This window comes from Acipenser ruthenus, chromosome 16 (genome assembly GCF_902713425.1).
Source record: "Acipenser ruthenus chromosome 16, fAciRut3.2 maternal haplotype, whole genome shotgun sequence".
Classification (NCBI taxonomy): domain Eukaryota; kingdom Metazoa; phylum Chordata; class Actinopteri; order Acipenseriformes; family Acipenseridae; genus Acipenser; species Acipenser ruthenus.
In genome coordinates, this window is record NC_081204.1 from 16,524,238 (window position 1) to 16,542,268 (window position 18,031).

The 18,031-nt window shown below is 47.3% G+C and overlaps 1 protein-coding gene across 6 annotated transcripts in view; it reads left to right on the forward strand.

Moving 5' to 3' along the window:
* Positions 1 to 18,031, forward strand: part of LOC117411756 (filamin-B) — a 142,023-nt gene that overhangs the window by 68,580 nt on the left and 55,412 nt on the right. For all 6 annotated transcript variants that reach the window (XM_058988936.1, XM_058988931.1, XM_058988933.1 and 3 more), the window contains 11 exons: positions 2,576 to 2,776; positions 6,947 to 7,084; positions 8,045 to 8,171; positions 8,260 to 8,396; positions 11,413 to 11,606; positions 11,959 to 12,072; positions 12,295 to 12,438; positions 13,367 to 13,490; positions 15,830 to 15,990; positions 16,393 to 16,483; positions 17,279 to 17,448. In XM_058988936.1, coding sequence (XP_058844919.1) covers positions 2,576 to 2,776; positions 6,947 to 7,084; positions 8,045 to 8,171; positions 8,260 to 8,396; positions 11,413 to 11,606; positions 11,959 to 12,072; positions 12,295 to 12,438; positions 13,367 to 13,490; positions 15,830 to 15,990; positions 16,393 to 16,483; positions 17,279 to 17,448 — 1,601 coding nt within the window. The remainder of the gene's footprint in view (positions 1 to 2,575; positions 2,777 to 6,946; positions 7,085 to 8,044; positions 8,172 to 8,259; positions 8,397 to 11,412; positions 11,607 to 11,958; positions 12,073 to 12,294; positions 12,439 to 13,366; positions 13,491 to 15,829; positions 15,991 to 16,392; positions 16,484 to 17,278; positions 17,449 to 18,031) is intronic.

The following is an 18,031-nucleotide window of genomic DNA, read 5'->3' on the forward strand; positions in this document are numbered from 1 at the left end:
TGAATCCAAGTGGAAAAAACAAGCAAAGAAAAGCGTGAGGTTGCTGGTGATATGACACTCCCTCCTTCCCTGTCCCTCTCCCTCCTGTCTCCTCCATCGTCTCCCCCCTCCCCCTGCCTCCTCTCCCCCTCCCTCCTCCCCCTCTACCCCTTCTTCCCTCTCCCCCTCCCTCCTACCCATCTACCCCCTCTTCCCTCTCCTCCTCCCTCCCCCCTCTACCCTCTCTTCTCTCTCCCTCGTCTCCCCCTCCCTCTCCCTCTCCAGTGCTGAGTGCAGTGTGTTTTTCTGCCTCCTCTCTCCTCTCTCCTCTCTCCTCTCCTGTGGAATGCTTGTTGTTCCAGTGTAAGATCTCTCCAGTGCTGAGTGCAGTGAGTTTCCCTGCCTCCTCTCCCACTCCCTCCTCCTCTCTCCTCTCTCCTCTCCCCCTCCCCTCCTCTCCTGTGGAACGCTCGTTGTTCCAGTGTAAGATCTCTCCAGTGCTGAGTGCAGTGAGTTTCCCTGCCTCCTCTCCCACTCCCTCCTCCTCTCTCCTCTCTCCTCTCCCCCTCCCCTCCTCTCCTGTGGAACGCTCGTTGTTCCAGTGTAAGATCTCTCCAGTGCTGAGTGCAGTGTGTTTCCCTGCCTCCTCTCCCCCTCCCCTCCTCTCCTGTGGATGGCCCGTTGTTCCAGTGTAAGATCTCTCCAGTGCTGAGTGCAGTGTGTTTCCCTGCCTCCTCTCCTCCTCTCTCCTCTCCCCCTCCTTCCTCCTGTCTCCTCTCTCCTCTCCTGTGGATGGCCCGTTGTTCCAGTGTAAGATCTCTCCAGTGCTTAGTGCAGTGTGTTTCCCTGCCTCCTCTCCCCTCCCTCCTCCTCTCTTCTCTCCTGTGGAACGCTCGTTGTTCCAGTGTAAGATCTCTTCAGTGCTGAGTGCAGTGTGTTTCCCTGCCTCCTCTCCCCTCCCTCCTCCTCTCTCCTCTCTTGTCTCCTGTGGAACGCTCGTTGTTCCAGTGTAAGATCTCTTCAGTGCTGAGTGCAGTGTGTTTCCCTGCCTCCTCTCCTCCTCTCTCCTCTCCCCCTCCTTCCTCCTGTCTCCTCTCTCCTCTCCTGTGGATGGCCCGTTGTTCCAGTGTAAGATCTCTCCAGTGCTTAGTGCAGTGTGTTTCCCTGCCTCCTCTCCCCTCCCTCCTCCTCTCTTCTCTCCTGTGGAACGCTCGTTGTTCCAGTGTAAGATCTCTCCAGTGCTGAGTGCAGTGTGTTTCCCTGCCTCCTCTCCTCCTCTCTCCTCTCTTCTCTCCTGTGGAACGCTCGTTGTTCCAGTGTAAGATCTCTTCAGTGCTGAGTGCAGTGTGTTTCCCTGCCTCCTCTCCTCCTCTCTCCTCTCCCCCTCCCCTCCTCTCCTGTGGAATGCTTGTTGTTCCAGTGTAAGATCTCTTCAGTGCTGAGTGCAGTGTGTTTCCCTGCCTCCTCTCCCCTCCCTCCTCCTCTCTTCTCTCCTGTGGAACGCTCGTTGTTCCAGTGTAAGATCTCTTCAGTGCTGAGTGCAGTGTGTTTCCCTGCCTCCTCTCCCCTCCCTCCTCCTCTCTCCTCTCTTCTCTCCTGTGGAACGCTCGTTGTTCCAGTGTAAGATCTCTTCAGTGCTGAGTGCAGTGTGTTTCCCTGCCTCCTCTCCCCTCCCTCCTCCTCTCTCCTCTCTCCTCTCCTGTGGAATGCTCGTTGTTCCAGTGTAAGATCTCTTCAGTGCTGAGTGCAGTGTGTTTCCCTGCCTCCTCTCCCCTCCCTCCTCCTCTCTCCTCTCTTCTCTCCTGTGGAACGCTCGTTGTTCCAGTGTAAGATCTCTTCAGTGCTGAGTGCAGTGTGTTTCCCTGCCTCCTCTCCCCTCCCTCCTCCTCTCTCCTCTCTTCTCTCCTGTGGAACGCTCGTTGTTCCAGTGTAAGATCTCTTCAGTGCTGAGTGCAGTGTGTTTCCCTGCCTCCTCTCCCCTCCCTCCTCCTCTCTCCTCTCTCCTCTCCTGTGGAATGCTCGTTGTTCCAGTGTAAGAGCTCTCCAGTGCTGAGTGCAGTGTGTTTCCCTGCCTCCTCTCCCCTCCCTCCTCCTCTCTCCTCTCTTCTCTCCTGTGGAATGCTCGTTGTTCCAGTGTAAGATCTCTTCAGTGCTGAGTGCAGTGTGTTTCCCTGCCTCCTCTCCCCTCCCTCCTCCTCTCTCCTCTCTTCTCTCCTGTGGAACGCTCGTTGTTCCAGTGTAAGATCTCTTCAGTGCTGAGTGCAGTGTGTTTCCCTGCCTCCTCTCCCCTCCCTCCTCCTCTCTCCTCTCTTCTCTCCTGTGGAACGCTCGTTGTTCCAGTGTAAGATCTCTCCAGTGCTGAGTGCAGTGTGTTTCCCTGCCTCCTCTCCCCTCCCTCCTCCTCTCTCCTCTCTCCTCTCTTCTCTCCTGTGGAATGCTCGTTGTTCCAGTGTAAGATCTCTCCAGTGCTGAGTGCAGTGTGTTTCCCTGCCTCCTCTCCTCCTCTCTCCTCTCCCTTCCCCTCCTCTCCTGTGGATGGCCCGTTGTTCCAGTGTAAGATCTCTCCAGTGCTTAGTGCAGTGTGTTTCTCTGGCAGGCGCTGGCGTGGGTGATGTTGCTGTGGTGATCGCAGACCCGCAGGGCAGCAGGAACACGGTGGAGGTGATGATTGAAGACAAGGGGAGCAGTGTGTACCGCTGCACCTACAGGCCAGCCCAGCCCGGAGCACACACACTCGACATTGCCTTCGGAGGGGAGCCCATCCCCAAGAGCCCTTACAGGGTCAACATCGGGGAGGGTGAGACTTGTATATACATGCTTCAAGGTTTCAGTCATAACCATGCAGATAAACTCTGACTGGCTTGAACTAAGCAAGCATTGGCAGTCACCATTGCAGAATCCATTTAATAACCAGGTTTTAGCTGCTCTAAACATTACTTCTGATTAATTATCTGAAGAAACAACCCTAAAAAATCCCTTTCACATGGTGTGAGAACCTGGCAGGGGATAGTGACTGTTTGTTTCAGTGACTCCACTGTTTGACTGGGCATGGACATGCTTCCCAGTCTTCTCTGTAATCCTCGCCTGTCTTCTGCATTGACACGCCAGTTGTGCTATGAGCATTGACAAGGCTTCACTGGCTCCCAGTATCATTTGAAATTGCTTTCAGAATTGCTTTCCAATCTGTGTGATCTCGGCTGTAGCTCCTGTGTGCTGCCGTGGGTCTGTGGAAGCCCTGATGTCTGGAGGGCTGGCTGGCCCTGTCTGTTTACAAGGCTCTGTTGAATGTTTAATAAAGCTGTGAAGCAGGATCCTTCCTGTTGGAGCTCTCGATACTTCTAATTTTCCTTTTCTTCTTGGCTCTCCCCCCTTCCCCTTCCCTCTTCCACCTCTCACCCCCTTCCCTCTCCAGTCTCTCTTCTCCCTTCTCCCCCTCTCCCCTTTTCTTTTCTGCTTCCTAGGCCCCAGCCTGCCCCTCTCCTGCTCTGCTTTGCCACTGCTGCTTCTCCCTGCTGTGTGCCTGTGGACTGGGGGCCCAGGCTGCGTATGGCTTGGTAGGGGGGAGGGCCGTTCAGAGGGTGCTGGGTACTCACCCCCCTGAACAGCGTCCTCAGCGCTGCTGTGAACATGTAGGTGTGAGCCGAGGAGGCAATACGTGTGTGTCTCAGTGTGTGTGTGTGTGTGTGTGTGTGTGCGCGCGCTTGAGTGCGTGAGTGTAAGTGTGTGTCTGTGTGTGTGTGTGTGTGTGTGTGTGTGTGTGTCTGTCTGTGTGTTGAGTTTGTGTGTCTGTTTGTGTATGGGTTTGGGGGGGAGTTGGTTATAATTTTAGCAGCCAGCTAGTTCAAAAACATGACCAATGATACAAATAGTAAGCAGATTCTCAGGGGAGGTAGAAGGGAACACTTCTGAAAATAAACTGTGTTGTTCTAAAGCCCCAGTTTTCCAGAGCTGAGTGTTTCAGAGGTTGCTGAAAGTTGTTACCGGGTGAATCAAAGAGCAGAGTGGGGAAATGTGTAGTAATTGAAGGACTGCAGTCCTTAAAAGCTGTTAATTTGTTACATTTTACACCAAAATGTAACCCTGTTTACACCAGCTCTCCTATACTGTAACAGAATGCACATATCGTTGACAGCCCAGCTTTGTACATTCCTCAGGAGCAGTATTTACTGTTGGGACATAACCCCCCCCCCTCCCCCCCAAAACCTATTCCGTCAGTCAAATAGACACATACTTTAGACTACTTGCAACAGAGGAGGTTATAATCACCCCTGTTTTAACAATCTATGATATATAACTCATTCTTTTGTATGTGTCACCGTGGGTTTTAATCTTCATGTTATACTATTTGAAGTGTGAAAAACTGGAAGCTGAGGGTGTGTGTGTGTTTGAGCAGTGTGTTGTCAATCTGCAGCCTGGAACCCACCGTCCTGACACTATTGGCTGCCGAGCGTTCCGAGACTTGTAAAGATGGAATTCCTTCTCCGTGAGGCCGGTGTTTCCAGCACAGTCATTCTGCGCAGAAGCCAGCTGTGTTTACTGGGCTAGCATCTGTAAAAATGAGTTGTATTGGGGTTTATTTTACACGCTTCTAAAAGAACAGAGCGGCATTGTCTAATTAGAGTTCTATTGACAGTGAGGTCACCCCAGCCCCCAGTCCTGCGCGTGTGTTTCACTTCAGATGTAACTCAATTGTCTCGGCTCCTGTTGTAGGGCTCTTTAATGGTGATGAGGAAAGCAGATGTGAAAAGTTTTGCGACACAAGGGGGTTTTTAAGATTTGTTTTTGTATGATTCACCTCTGACCCATTCATTGTGATCAAATGATATACCTAATTTTTCTCTTTTCACATCAATCAGTATTTATTTTTATATAGCGCCTTTGACGTCTTGTCGCCCAAAGCGCTTTTATATAGCTAAAAATATTGACAAATTCATTCAGATATACAGTGAACTCCAAAAGTATTTGGACAGTGACACATTTTTTGTTGTTTTGGCTCTGTATTCCAGCACTTTGAATTTGAAATGATATAATGACTATGGGATTAAAGTGCAGACTGTCATCTTAAATTTGAGGGTATTTTCATCCATATTGGATTAACCGTTTAGAAATTACAGCACGTTTTGTACATAGTCCCCCCATTTTAGGGTACCATGCATTTCACATGCTGAAGACAAGACTGAAGGCAAAAAGCCTCATGATGGCCAAATACTTTTGGAATTCACTGTATAAGCTAGACTATACAAATGTGTTTTTAATCTAGTTTTAAAAGCAGCAACAGTTGGTGCTTCTCTTACAGAGGTAGGCAGTTCATTCCACAGTTCAGGGCTTTATTGAAGCATTAAGGCACTCCAGGGGATGGGTTGACGTGATCTAACCGCACACTGAAGGTGTTACACAGTTTGAGCAGAGTTCCTTTAACCTTAAGTGTGCACTTCTATCATGTCAACCCATCCCCTGGAGTGCCTTACTGTTGTTATATAAACATTATACAATGATGAGATGTATTTACTTTTTAAATAAACACAGCAAATTAAAACAATCTTTCCAATATTATTATTATTATTATTATTTATTTCTTAGCAGACGCCCTTATCCAGGGCGACTTACAATTGTTACAAGATATCACATTATTTTTACATACAATTACCCATTTATACAGTTGGGTTTTTACTGGAGCAATTTAGGTGAAGTACCAGTAAATATAAAAAAAACAGTAAATATAAAAAAAACAACAAAATCAGTTTATTGATAAATATAAAGATGTGTATTAAGTAAATAATTTCTGTTTATCAATTATATTAATCCAGTGTGGAGTAGTGGTTAGGGCTCTGGACTCTTGACCAGAGGGTCATGGGTTCAATCCCAGGTAGGGGACACTGCTGCTGTACCCTTGAGCAAGGTACTTTACCTAGATTGCTCCAGTAAAAGCCCAGCTGTATAAATGGGTAATTGTATGTAAAAAATAATGTGATATCTTGTAACAATTGTAAGTCGCCCTGGATAAGGGCGTCTGCTAAGAAATAAATAATAATCATATATATTTACTATTTCATAAATAGTAAATGACATAAATACATGTGCAGTTTGAAAAGCCATGCTCTGAATGAAGTGTATTGATGGCTGTGCAGCAGAAGGGGGCGCTGCTGCAGGTGATGGTAGCGGTGTCAGTGTGAGGAGTTGCTCTTTGTGTCTTCACATTGTTTAGCTTCTCAGTGTTATTGTTTAGCTTCTCCAGCTCTGCTGTGTTACAGAGGGGACAGTGTGTATTATTTTTTAATTGCTGCTACGAGTACTTGTTAGCCTTGTTAAGTGCTGCGTCTTTCGCTAAGTTCACTCTTGTGCTGTATGGTGGTCATTCAAAAAGCAATTGATACATCTTGCGTATTTATAAAGCTGGACATGCTGTACTGCTCTCATCTCTATTCCTTACCGAACCGGCATTCAGTTCCCAGAGGAGACTGTAAATGAAATGGAAGAGGTCTGCCTTTTTCTTGAGCTAGTTTTGTTGAATATTGCAGCCCATTTAGAAGCTTTTTGTTTTTTCGTTTCGGTCAAGTTCCAGTTGATTTCAGATCTGGTTCCGTTATTCACTGTGCTGTTTTTCTTTTAAAGAAATGTTGAAGTACAGGCTTTCAATAGGATAGGTGCTCCTCCCTGTTGACAGGCTCTCAATAGGATAGGTGCTCCTCTGTCGACAGGTTCTCAGTAGGATAGGTGCTCCTCTGTTGACAGGCTCTCAATAGGATAGGTGCTCCTCCCTGTCGACAGGCTCAATAGGATAGGTGCTCCTCAGGTGACAGGCTCTCAGTAGGATAGGTGCTCCTCCCTGTCGACAGAAAAGAGCTCAGCTCAGTGATGGAGAGAGCTCAGCTCAGTGATGGAGAGAGCTCAGCTCAGTGATGGAGAGAGCTCAGCTCAGTGATGGAGAGAGCACAGCTCAGTAAATACCTCCTTGTTTGTGTTCCAGCCTGCACCCCAAACGCATGCCGAGCCAGCGGACGCGGCCTGCAGCCCAAAGGAGTGAGGGTCCGCCAGGTTGCGGACTTCAGAGTGGACACCAAGAACGGCGGGAGTGGAGAGCTGAAGGTGGTGGTGAAGGGGCCCAGTGAGTATTGAAGTGCTCCTCCGGTATCTGACTATTTATATTGTGGAGCTCTGGGGATATTCAGAGGCAATGCAGCCAGGGGCACTGCAATGGCAGTGCAGCCAGGGGCACTGCAATGGCAATGCAGCCAGGGGCACTGCAATGGCAATGCAGGGATCCAGCACTGGGGGCAATAGTTGCACAAGTTTATCACAGTGTGCCATAATCTTGGGTGCGTTTCTACAAACCAATATGATGTGTTATCAGGGGAATACGATAGAAGCAATGTTTCTATACAAAGTGGATCACACTGCTTGATCATATCAGCTGTCGTATTCCACTGACACCTACTTAGCTGTATTACCTGCCCTATAAATACGACAAGGAGAGCACAGTCATTTCCCTTATTGGATGCCTATGTTCTAACTGGTATACGAATTCTTTAGTCTGGGATTACAGTTAATAAATTTATCATTATTAGTGTAACACAGTAGTGTGTTTTGGTGCAGTTCCAAACATGTAAATGACACTGGAATGTATAATTACCCATACAGTGTAGGATAGATATTCACTGGCATGTTCAGTGCACCTCTGATATGAATAATGATTAGACAAATGCATCTTTTCATTGTGCTGCGTGGTTAATGTCCTTTTCAGATAGAGCAGGTAGTTCAACTGGAATATATAAATGGTTGATAACTGATTGTATTTGAACTTACGATCTTGCAATCTCCAAACGAGCCCCATGTCATCTGCCATTATAAGGTTAATTTGACCCCTTTACCCCAGTAAAATTTCACTGCATGTATTTGCTTTGACTAGTTAGATACAGCCCCTTTGCTTTGACTAGTTAGATACAGCCCCTTTGCTTTGACTAGTTATACAGCCCCTTTGCTTTGACTAGTTAGATACAGCCCCTCATTGTTTGGAGTCTGTGTTTGCCCTGCTCTGACGCTATGTGTGTCTCTTCTTTCCTGACAGAGGGGCTAGAGGAGCCGGTTAAGCAGAAGGACTTTGTGGACGGGGTCTACTCCTTCGAGTACTTCCCCCACTCCCCGGGGAAGTATGTGGCAGCCATCACCTGGGGGGGGCAGCACATTCCCAAGAGGTGAGCCAGGTGGAGTGCATGGTTCTGCTCCTGTGAGTTCTTCACTCTTACTCTGCAGATGCACAGTAATGCTCTCTTCCCTCCTCAGCCCGTTTGAAGTTCAGGTGGACCGGGAGGCCGGTCCGCAGAAGATCCGTGCCTGGGGTCCCGGGCTGGAGGGAGGCACTGTGGGCAGGCCGGCTGATTTTGTTGTGGAATCCGTGGGGACAGAAGTGGGAACGTTAGGTAAGCGAGTCTGTGAGGAATCACCTCTGATTAGAATTGTGTGTCTTGGAATCAGGAGAACCTCTGCACCTAAAGCCCCTTTCACACTGACACTCCTACCCGGGTTCTGGCTACTCGGGTCACAGTCCTGTGTAGTGTGAAACCACGTACCTGGGTCGACACGTTTGACCCGGGTCGAGCGAGACAAAATGCATGACGGTCGTTCGTAAGACGATGAAATAACGAACAACCATGCCTGTGTGAAGGTTTCACTTCTACAAGGAACATTTCTGTTTATTCTGTTTAGCCAGATTTGTGTTGATTGAGGCACACCATGAGCCAGGTTGCAGCAGGGATGAAGAAACATTTGCTCTAATCAACATTTGGTCAGACAGTTAAATCCAGAGAAGCTTGAATGGAAGCATCTGTAACAAGCTGCTTCCGGGGCATTGATACGTGTCTGTCACCCAGGTCGACCCTACTTCTTCAGAAAGCAGTGTGAAATCATGTAGCTCACCTGCATGACAGCGGGTCCCAACCCGGGTAGAGCATGGCAGTGTGAAGTGGGATTAAGATTGGGTCAACCTGGGTGCAGCAGGCCCCCTTTATAACAGTTTACCACAGTAATGGTCATTTAGCATTTTCCCCAGGCTTTTCCCAATGCTTTACCATGCTTTCACTATGTCTAATTACACTTTACCATGCTTTCACTATGTCTAATTACACTTTACCATGCTTTCACTATGCCCAGTTACACTTTACCATGCTTTCACTGTCTAATTACACTTTACCATGCTTTCACTATGTCTAATTACACTTTACCATGCTTTTACTGTGGGATACATTTATAAGGGCAGTGCTGTCATTTTATTTTATTATTTTATTAAGGTGTTTTGTTTGAGCTTTGAAGGATTATGAAGAAATCTAATTGGTTGATATGTGTATGTTACTTTGCAAACAACCAATCATAATGCTTTCTACATGTAAAAAAAAACCCTGGCAAAGATCTTTAGTATGTGAGGAATAAGACCATTGCATAGCAGTCTGAGCCAACCCGGGTTTTAGTGGCAGCTAGTTTAGATGCACCTTTGCTCGTGGTCTCTAAAGGTTTGAGATCATAGTGAAACCTGGATTGGCTCAAGCTGCTCTGCAGTGGGAGACTCCTTTCCATTCCTGCTGAGATTCTGAAATGCGTGTTATACAGAATTGCTAAGATATACAGCTCCCTGTGTCTCAGTGCCTCACACACTGTGCCCTGCTCTGATATACAGCTCCCTGTGTCTCAGTGCCTCACACACTGTGCCCTGCTCAGATATACAGCTCCCTGTGTCTCAGCGCCTCACACACTGTGCCCTGCTCTGATATACAGCTCCCTGTATCTCAGTGCCTCCCACACTGTGCCCTGCTCTGATATACAGCTCCCTGTGTCTCAGTGCCTCCCACACTGTGCCCTGCTCTGATATACAGCTCCCTGTATCTCAGTGCCTCCCACACTGTGCCCTGCTCTGATATACAGCTCCCTGTATCTCAGTGCCTCCCACACTGTGCCCTGCTCTGATATACAGCTCCCTGTATCTCAGTGCCTCACACACTGTGCCCTGCTCTGATATACAGCTCCCTGTGTCTCAGTGCCTCACACACTGTGCCCTGCTCAGATATACAGCTCCCTGTGTCTCAGCGCCTCACACACTGTGCCCTGCTCTGATATACAGCTCCCTGTATCTCAGCGCCTCACACACTGTGCCCTGCTCAGATATACAGCTCCCTGTGTCTCAGCGCCTCACACACTGTGCCCTGCTCTGATATACAGCTCCCTGTATCTCAGTGCCTCCCACACTGTGCCCTGCTCTGATATACAGCTCCCTGTATCACAGTGCCTCCCACACTGTGCCCTGCTCTGATATACAGCTCCCTGTATCTCAGTGCCTCACACACTGTGCCCTGCTCTGATACAGCTCCCTGTGTCTCAGTGCCTCACACACTGTGCCCTGCTCAGATATACAGCTCCCTGTGTCTCAGCGCCTCACACACTGTGCCCTGCTCTGATATACAGCTCCCTGTATCTCAGCGCCTCACACACTGTGCCCTGCTCAGATATACAGCTCCCTGTGTCTCAGCTCCTCACACACTGTGCCCTGCTCTGATATACAGCTCCCTGTGTCTCAGTGCCTCACACACTGTGCCCTGCTCAGATATACAGCTCCCTGTGTCTCAGTGCCTCACACACTGTGCCCTGCTCAGATATACAGCTCCCTGTGTCTCGGCGCCTCACACACTGTGCCCTGCTCAGATATACAGCTCCCTGTGTCTCAGTGCCTCACACACTGTGCCCTGCTAATGAATACTGCTGTCAGAACACCACAATTAGTAAAGCCGTGCTCATCAATACATTATTACTGACTGGCTACCTTCAGCTGTAATTTGGTTCTATTCTCAACATACAGCTCTGGCCAAAAGATTTATGTCTCATCCTAAAATAATGGATTTTACTGTCAAAAAGCAAACAAGAGGTTTTGCAGGATGTATATAAATGTAAATTTAGCAGCATTATCCGTGTAGCAACACAACTGAAAACAAACCTCATTCCAGCACTGAAATATTCAGGCTGTATGAACCATTACTAACGTGAAACTAAGCTGCAGTCTCTAGGTTAGACTCCAAACACGATACCAAAAGTTACCAATTTCCTAATTTCATTGAGAACACTAGACTAGCCGTGCATATTAATAATGACATTGCACATGCTTTCGTGAAAGTGCCCTGCTGAACCCCTAATGGAAATACAATTCTTGTTTTAGATCTGCATCTTATTTCAAACTCTGACTCCGTTACAAACAAATGACAGCTGATAAAATTGCAACAGAATAGCATCAGCAGAAATAGAACAATCCCAATTGCTCTCGAGATTCTGAATGTCATGGAGCGGCCCGTCGTGGTGTTCGTGACTTCATGTGCTGTACCAGTTCCCTGTGGCCCCCCCGGTGTGTAACGTGTCCCTTGTGTGTGTGTGTGTGTGTGTGTGTGTGTGGCTCCTCAGGGTTTGCTATTGAGGGCCCGTCACAGGCGAAGATCGAGTGTGATGATCAGAATGACGGCTCTTGCAACGTGAGCTACTGGCCCACGGAGGTGGGGGAGTATGCCGTGCACGTCATGTGTGATGACGAGGACATCGAGGACAGCCCCTTCATGGCACTCATCAAGCCTGCCAGCGCCACCTGCAACCCAGACAAGGTAAGGGCAGCACCAGGTCCCAGGGTCTCAGTGTGGGCTCCAGGGAATAGAGAAGGGAAGTAAACAAAATACATTCTTGCTAGATGGTAAATAAGAGAGAATGTGGGTACGGGGTTAGGAAAAGGTGGGCAAAGCTGGTCTTCAAACTTTGTTCTAAGTTGTTTTTACTGAATCAGTTAACCCCATGTAGACCCTGAAGCAGTTCATTATCATCATAACCCCATTACCACCCCGCCTCTTGCCAATCCAGTTTTTGTTCCTGCTTCAGTTAAACACACAGTAAGATCCAGCTGGGCTTCTCAGAGTCTTGGCTTCCCTGCTGACTATCCGGCTCTCTGTCTCTGTGTTTCAGGTGAGCGCTTACGGTCCCGGCCTGGAGAAGAGCGGCTGCATTGTGAACCAACCTGGGGAGTTCACTGTTGATGCCAAGGAGGCTGGAAAAGCAGTGCTGAAGATCTACGCACAGGTATGAGAAACATGCAGCTCTTAGTGAGCGTTCACTTTGAACATCATCAGCGGGGCCTGGATTCCAGTGTGACTGCTCGGCTCACAAGTGAATTGCTGTGAATTCAACCAGCCCCCGCCACAATCTGGCATCCTGGTCAGTGTGTGCTTGTGAGAGAAAGGGCAGGCAGGCAGGGCTCTTCAGAGCAGGACTGACGGGTTTGTTGTCATGTTGTCTCTCCAGGACTTGGAGGGGATCCCGGTTCCTGTCCAGGTGAAGAACAATGGAGACGGGACCTACGCCTGCTCGTACACGCCCACCAAAGCCATCAAACACACCCTGGCTGTGGCGTGGGGGGAGGGCAGCGTGCCTAACAGCCCCTTCAGGGTGAGCACACTTCCCTGCAATATCACAGGAGAACCATTAGCAGACCACAGCGACAGCCCCTGTCTGCATTGCTGCTGAAGGCAGTAAGGGTAGCACACATACTGGTCTTGGGCTGTAATAAAGTATTTAACCCTTAGCGGTCCATTTATTCAGCGCGTCTCAGGCGCGTCAGGTCCAATTTATTTTCACACGCGCAGTTTATTTTAGACTTGCTGTTTAAAAGTATTTCTTTTCACAGTAAAACAGGTTTAAAAGGCACTGCATATCAACAGGACACTCGGTACTCTATCTCCAGCCCCGCCCCACCCCTTGTTCGCTGTATTTTTCACATACCTCTTCATAGTCATGCATACTGATAAATCATCTCCTGATCACTCGTTTTATCACCAAACTCCTCAATAATGCTATCCAAGTCATTATTTTATTACTATAACATCTCAAAAAGCTCTGCAAATGTCCATTATATTCTTTGAGTGCTGGATGCAGAAGCAGCTATCTTGTTTGTTTATGGCCGTGTTATCTCTGTGGTGCCGGGGCTATGTGTGTTGCGCAAATATGACCCTTTTTATTTTTTTCGGCTTCTCTCGGCTCCTATCGGTCTCACTCGGCCATTGAGTGGTTTTCTCGGCTTTTTCCGGAGAAAAAACGACTAGAGACCTGTGTTTTACGTCCAGAAAGGGAAAATTGTAATGTCGGACCTGGTCTGACATAGGACCGCAAAGGGTTAAACATGTTTGTTATGTGGTTATACATCAAGTAGCATTCCACCTAAAGTTGCTTTTGAAAAGCTAAGGATTCTTAGTTTTGAATATGAGTTTGTGTTTCAGTGAGCCAGACCTCTAGAAGCTGAAAGTAAAGGCCCTTAAGAATCCCTGTTTGTTCTCCATGCCCAGTGAGGCTGTGTTTGAGCAGGTCTGTGTGCTTTCAGGTCAGCGTTGGGAAGGGCAGCCACCCCCAGAGAGTGAAGGTGTTCGGGCCAGGAGTGGAGCGCTCGGGTCTGAAAGCCAACGAACCCACACACTTCACCGTGGACTGCACGGAGGCTGGGGAAGGTAAGAGGAGTGCTGTGTAATACAGCTTCCTGGAAACTGCGGGGGGACCAGTCCCTGCTTGAAACACACTTCTTCTTCCTCAGGACTGTAACGCTGCTGCAGCACAGCCATCTGTGCTAACCCCATTGGTTGAACAGATTACAGCTGTGTGAGCAGCTATTGAACAAGAGATGAAACCAGTGAAGCTGCAGCCCTGCTATAATTGTAGCACATTTGTTTAGATGTCTTTGGAGGAATCTTGTCCTTGAAAGTTGCCTGTTAGTGGTCCAGTGGTTAAAGAAAGGGACTTAATACCAGGAGGTTCCCAGTTCAAATCTCGGCTCGGCCACTGACTCACTGTGTGTGACCCTGAGCAAATTGCTTAACATCCATGTGCTCTGTCCTTCGGATGAGACGTAAAACAGAGCTCCTATTGGAAGTGACTCTGCAGCAGCAGTTGTTGATGCATAGTTCACCCCCACTTTTACTAGTATCCTAATAACACACAGACCATTGTTCATTAGATAATCCAGGGCATGTCAGTATTAATGAGTTGATAATCCAGGGCATGTCAGTATTAATGAGTTGATAATCCAGGGCGTGTCAGTATTAATGAGTTGATGATCCAGCGTGTCAGTATTAATGAGTTGATAATCCAGGGCATGTCAGTATTAATGAGTTGATGATCCAGGGCGTGTCAGTATTAATGAGTTGATAATCCAGGGCATGTCAGTATTAATGAGTTGATGATCCAGGGCGTGTCAGTGTTAATGAGTTGATGATCCAGGGCGTGTCAGTATTAATGAGTTGATGATCCAGCGTGTCAGTATTAATGAGTTGATGATCCAGGGCATGTCAGTATTAATGAGTTGATGATCCAGGGCGTGTCAGTGTTAATGAGTTGATGATCCAGGGTGTGTCAGTATTAATGAGTTGATGATCCAGCGTGTCAGTATTAATGAGTTGATGATCCAGGGCATGTCAGTATTAATGAGTTGATGATCCAGGGCGTGTCAGTGTTAATGAGTTGATGATCCAGGGTGTGTCAGTATTAATGAGTTGATGATCCAGCGTGTCAGTATTAATGAGTTGATGATCCAGGGCGTGTCAGTATTAATGAGTTGATGATCCAGGGCGTGTCAGTATTAATGAGTTGATGATCCAGATCATGTCAGTGTTAATGAGTTGATGATCCAGCGTGTCAGTGTTAATGAGTTGATGATCCAGGGCATGTCAGTATTAATGAGTTGATGATCCAGCATGTCAGTATTAATGAGTTGATGACCCAGGGCGTGTCAGTGTTAATGAGTTGATGATCCAGGGCGTGTCAGTATTAATGAGTTGATGATCCAGGGCGTGTCAGTGTTAATGAGTTCATGATCCAGGGCGTGTCAGTATTAATGAGTTGATGATCCAGGGCATGTCAGTATTAATGAGTTGATGATCCAGGGCGTGTCAGTGTTAATGAGTTGATGATCCAGGGCGTGTCAGTATTAATGAGTTGATGATCCAGGGCGTGTCAGTGTTAATGAGTTCATGATCCAGGGCGTGTCAGTATTAATGAGTTGATGATCCAGGGCGTGTCAGTATTAATGAGTTGATGATCCAGCATGTCAGTATTAATGAGTTGATGATCCAGGGCGTGTCAGTATTAATGAGTTGATGATCCAGCATGTCAGTATTAATGAGTTGATAATCCAGGGCATGTCAGTGTTAATGAGTTGATGATCCAGGGCATGTCAGTGTTAATGAGTTGATGATCCAGCGTGTCAGTGTTAATGAGTTGATGATCCAGCATGTCAGTGTTAATGAGTTGATGATCCAGCGTGTCAGTGTTAATGAGTTGATGATCCAGCGTGTCAGTATTAATGAGTTGATGATCCAGGGCATGTCAGTGTTAATGAGTTGATGATCCAGCGTGTCAGTGTTAATGAGTTGATGATCCAGCACGTCAGTGTTAATGAGTTGATGATCCAGCATGTCAGTGTTAATGAGTTGATGATCCAGCGTGTCAGTATTAATGAGTTGATGATCCTCTGTAACATTTTCATGAAATAGCCCCTTGAGAAAAGCAAACAAACAAACTAAATAAACTGGCTCAGTAGAACTTTCCTTTCTATTCTCACTGATTTCCGAAGCTGTTTTTGCTGGGATAGGGAGTCCATCTGTTAAATACTGATCTGAGTAGTAACAGTAACAGTGGATCATAAAGAACATGCAATATTAAACATGTATCGATGAAACACTGTATTAGTAAATGCAGGTGACTGAACACCCCCTATGGATTCTCTCCTGGGGTCCATAGCCAGGCTCCTGGGCTCTGCTGCTGTAAGTGTGTTTCTGTTGCCTCTGCTCCTTAGGAGATGTCAGCATTGGAATCAAGTGTGACGCTCATGTGATCAGTGAGAGCGAGGAGGACATTGACTTCGACATCATCCCCAACGTGAACGACACCATCACTGTGAAGTACACCCCTCCCGCGGCCGGGCGATACACCCTCAAAGTGCTCTTCACAGGCCAGGTCAGCCTCAGTGCCCTTGGGTTCTGCAGTGAGCCACTGGCATCCCATTCAAAGAGTTTCCTGCAGCCTTTAATGAAGTGCTATTGTTTGAAGAAGAAAGAACAGTGTTTAGTGCAATCCAGATGGTTTAGAGATCTGCTTGTAAACATGCATGTTACTACGGATCCTACAAATCCACTGAAATGAGGGACTTCATCCCTGCCCCTCTCTGTCAGGATTCAAAACACCCACTGCCCTGCCACAGGGGCCAAGTATAGGGGCTTTCCCAGTCAAGCAGTGTATTGTTACTGTGCTCATAACCACACAGGAAGAGTCATGTTGGAAACGGTTTGGAGTAAAGCTAACACTTTATATTCTGTGCCATAGTTGCCGAGACTCGATCTCTTGTGTCTTTTTCTTCAGGAAATTCCCATCAGCCCGTTCCGAGTGAAGGTGGAGCCGTCCCACGATGCCAGCAAAGTGCGAGCCGAAGGTCCTGGGTTAAACAAGTCAGGTGAGACTGCCCTGTGTCTGCCCCCACTGCACCTGCTCTTACAGTAGGGTTTAAAGTGCGAGCCGAAGGTCCTGGCATAAAGAAGTCTGATGAGACTGCTCCCACTGCACCTGCTCCTTCAAGGTTATTGTGATCATGCTAAAAAGAATTTGCAGTAACTGATGCACCATGCAAAGGCTTGATCTGTTCTCTACACCCTTTGTAACTTCACATCACCTGCTTTCCATGTCTTTGCATTTATCAATCTTTCCTCTTGAAGTGTGAATGTAGGGATCTAGACAAGTTTACCATAATGGGTGTGTTTCATATGGACAACGTGACCCCTGCAAAATGATGGCAATACATGCTGAATAAGATTCCCTGGGATTATTCTGTTAGGTTTGATTGAAGTCAGTTCTGAAATGGTTATACGGTTTCTGCACATGTTTCTTTATATTGTATTCTATGTCTTTGAAAATGCTGCACTGACACCAGTGTGTTAGAAAATGAAAGCTACATTAAGATACATTTCAACAAGTGTCTTTTTCAATGAACAGACTCAGTGCACACTGAAAGAAATGTCCTGTTTCGTTGGAGTAGATTTGATCAAAGCGTTTGCTCTCAGCTTTTTCTTTGTGCTCTGTGGGCGAGCGGCAGGGAGCACAAGGCTCAGGTATGAATTTCTTAGCTGACAAGCGTTTCATCATGGAACCGGACACAAGCTGAAGCGTTTGTCTACCATCTTTATTTCCCGTGGGTTTTGATTGAGAGTTAAGTACAGCTGACTGCATGGACAGCTCTCTGTGTTTCCTGCAGGAGTGGAGAGTGAGAAGCCGACTCACTTCACTGTGTTCACCAAGGGGGCAGGGAAGGCTCCTCTGGATGTGCAGTTCAGTGCACCGCTGAAGGGAGAGGCGGTCCGGGACTTTGAGATCATCGACAACTACGACTACTCCCACACTGTCAAATATACCCCCGTGCAGCAGGTAAGCTCACACCAGAGCCTCTGTACCTGCACACTGACATCTTTAGATTCAGCACAACTACAAGGCTTCAATTGTGACAAGTAACAGTGGGCATTCATTAGCACAGGCTCGAAGAACATAACAATCACTCATCATTCTAGATGGTCATTTTTGGTCTGCTAATGGACAGTCGTTACATGCTATTCAATATACTGTGAATGTATTTATTCTGTCTGTCTGTCTAATTGTTGCTGTGCTGCTGTATATCTTCAGCACTTATTGAATACACTAATTGCTGAGATTCTAATTGGTGCTAAAAGGTATTGAGCGCACTATTTCTGTTCACAGGAGAAACCTTTTTAGGTTCACAACACTTTATAATGTGTGATTTATATACTTGGGGGATTTGCATGTGATTTGCAGACATTTTCAGGATTATACATTCAAAACAATAAGTAAGTGCTGTGCCTGTGTGGAACAGCTTTGGCAGTACATGTAGTTAATTCAATAACACTTACAGCACAGGAGCGTGGTGGACAAGGATCTTGACAGCAGAATTTCACAGTGCTATCCTGACTTCAGCTCACCAGTGTGGTGAAAGCAG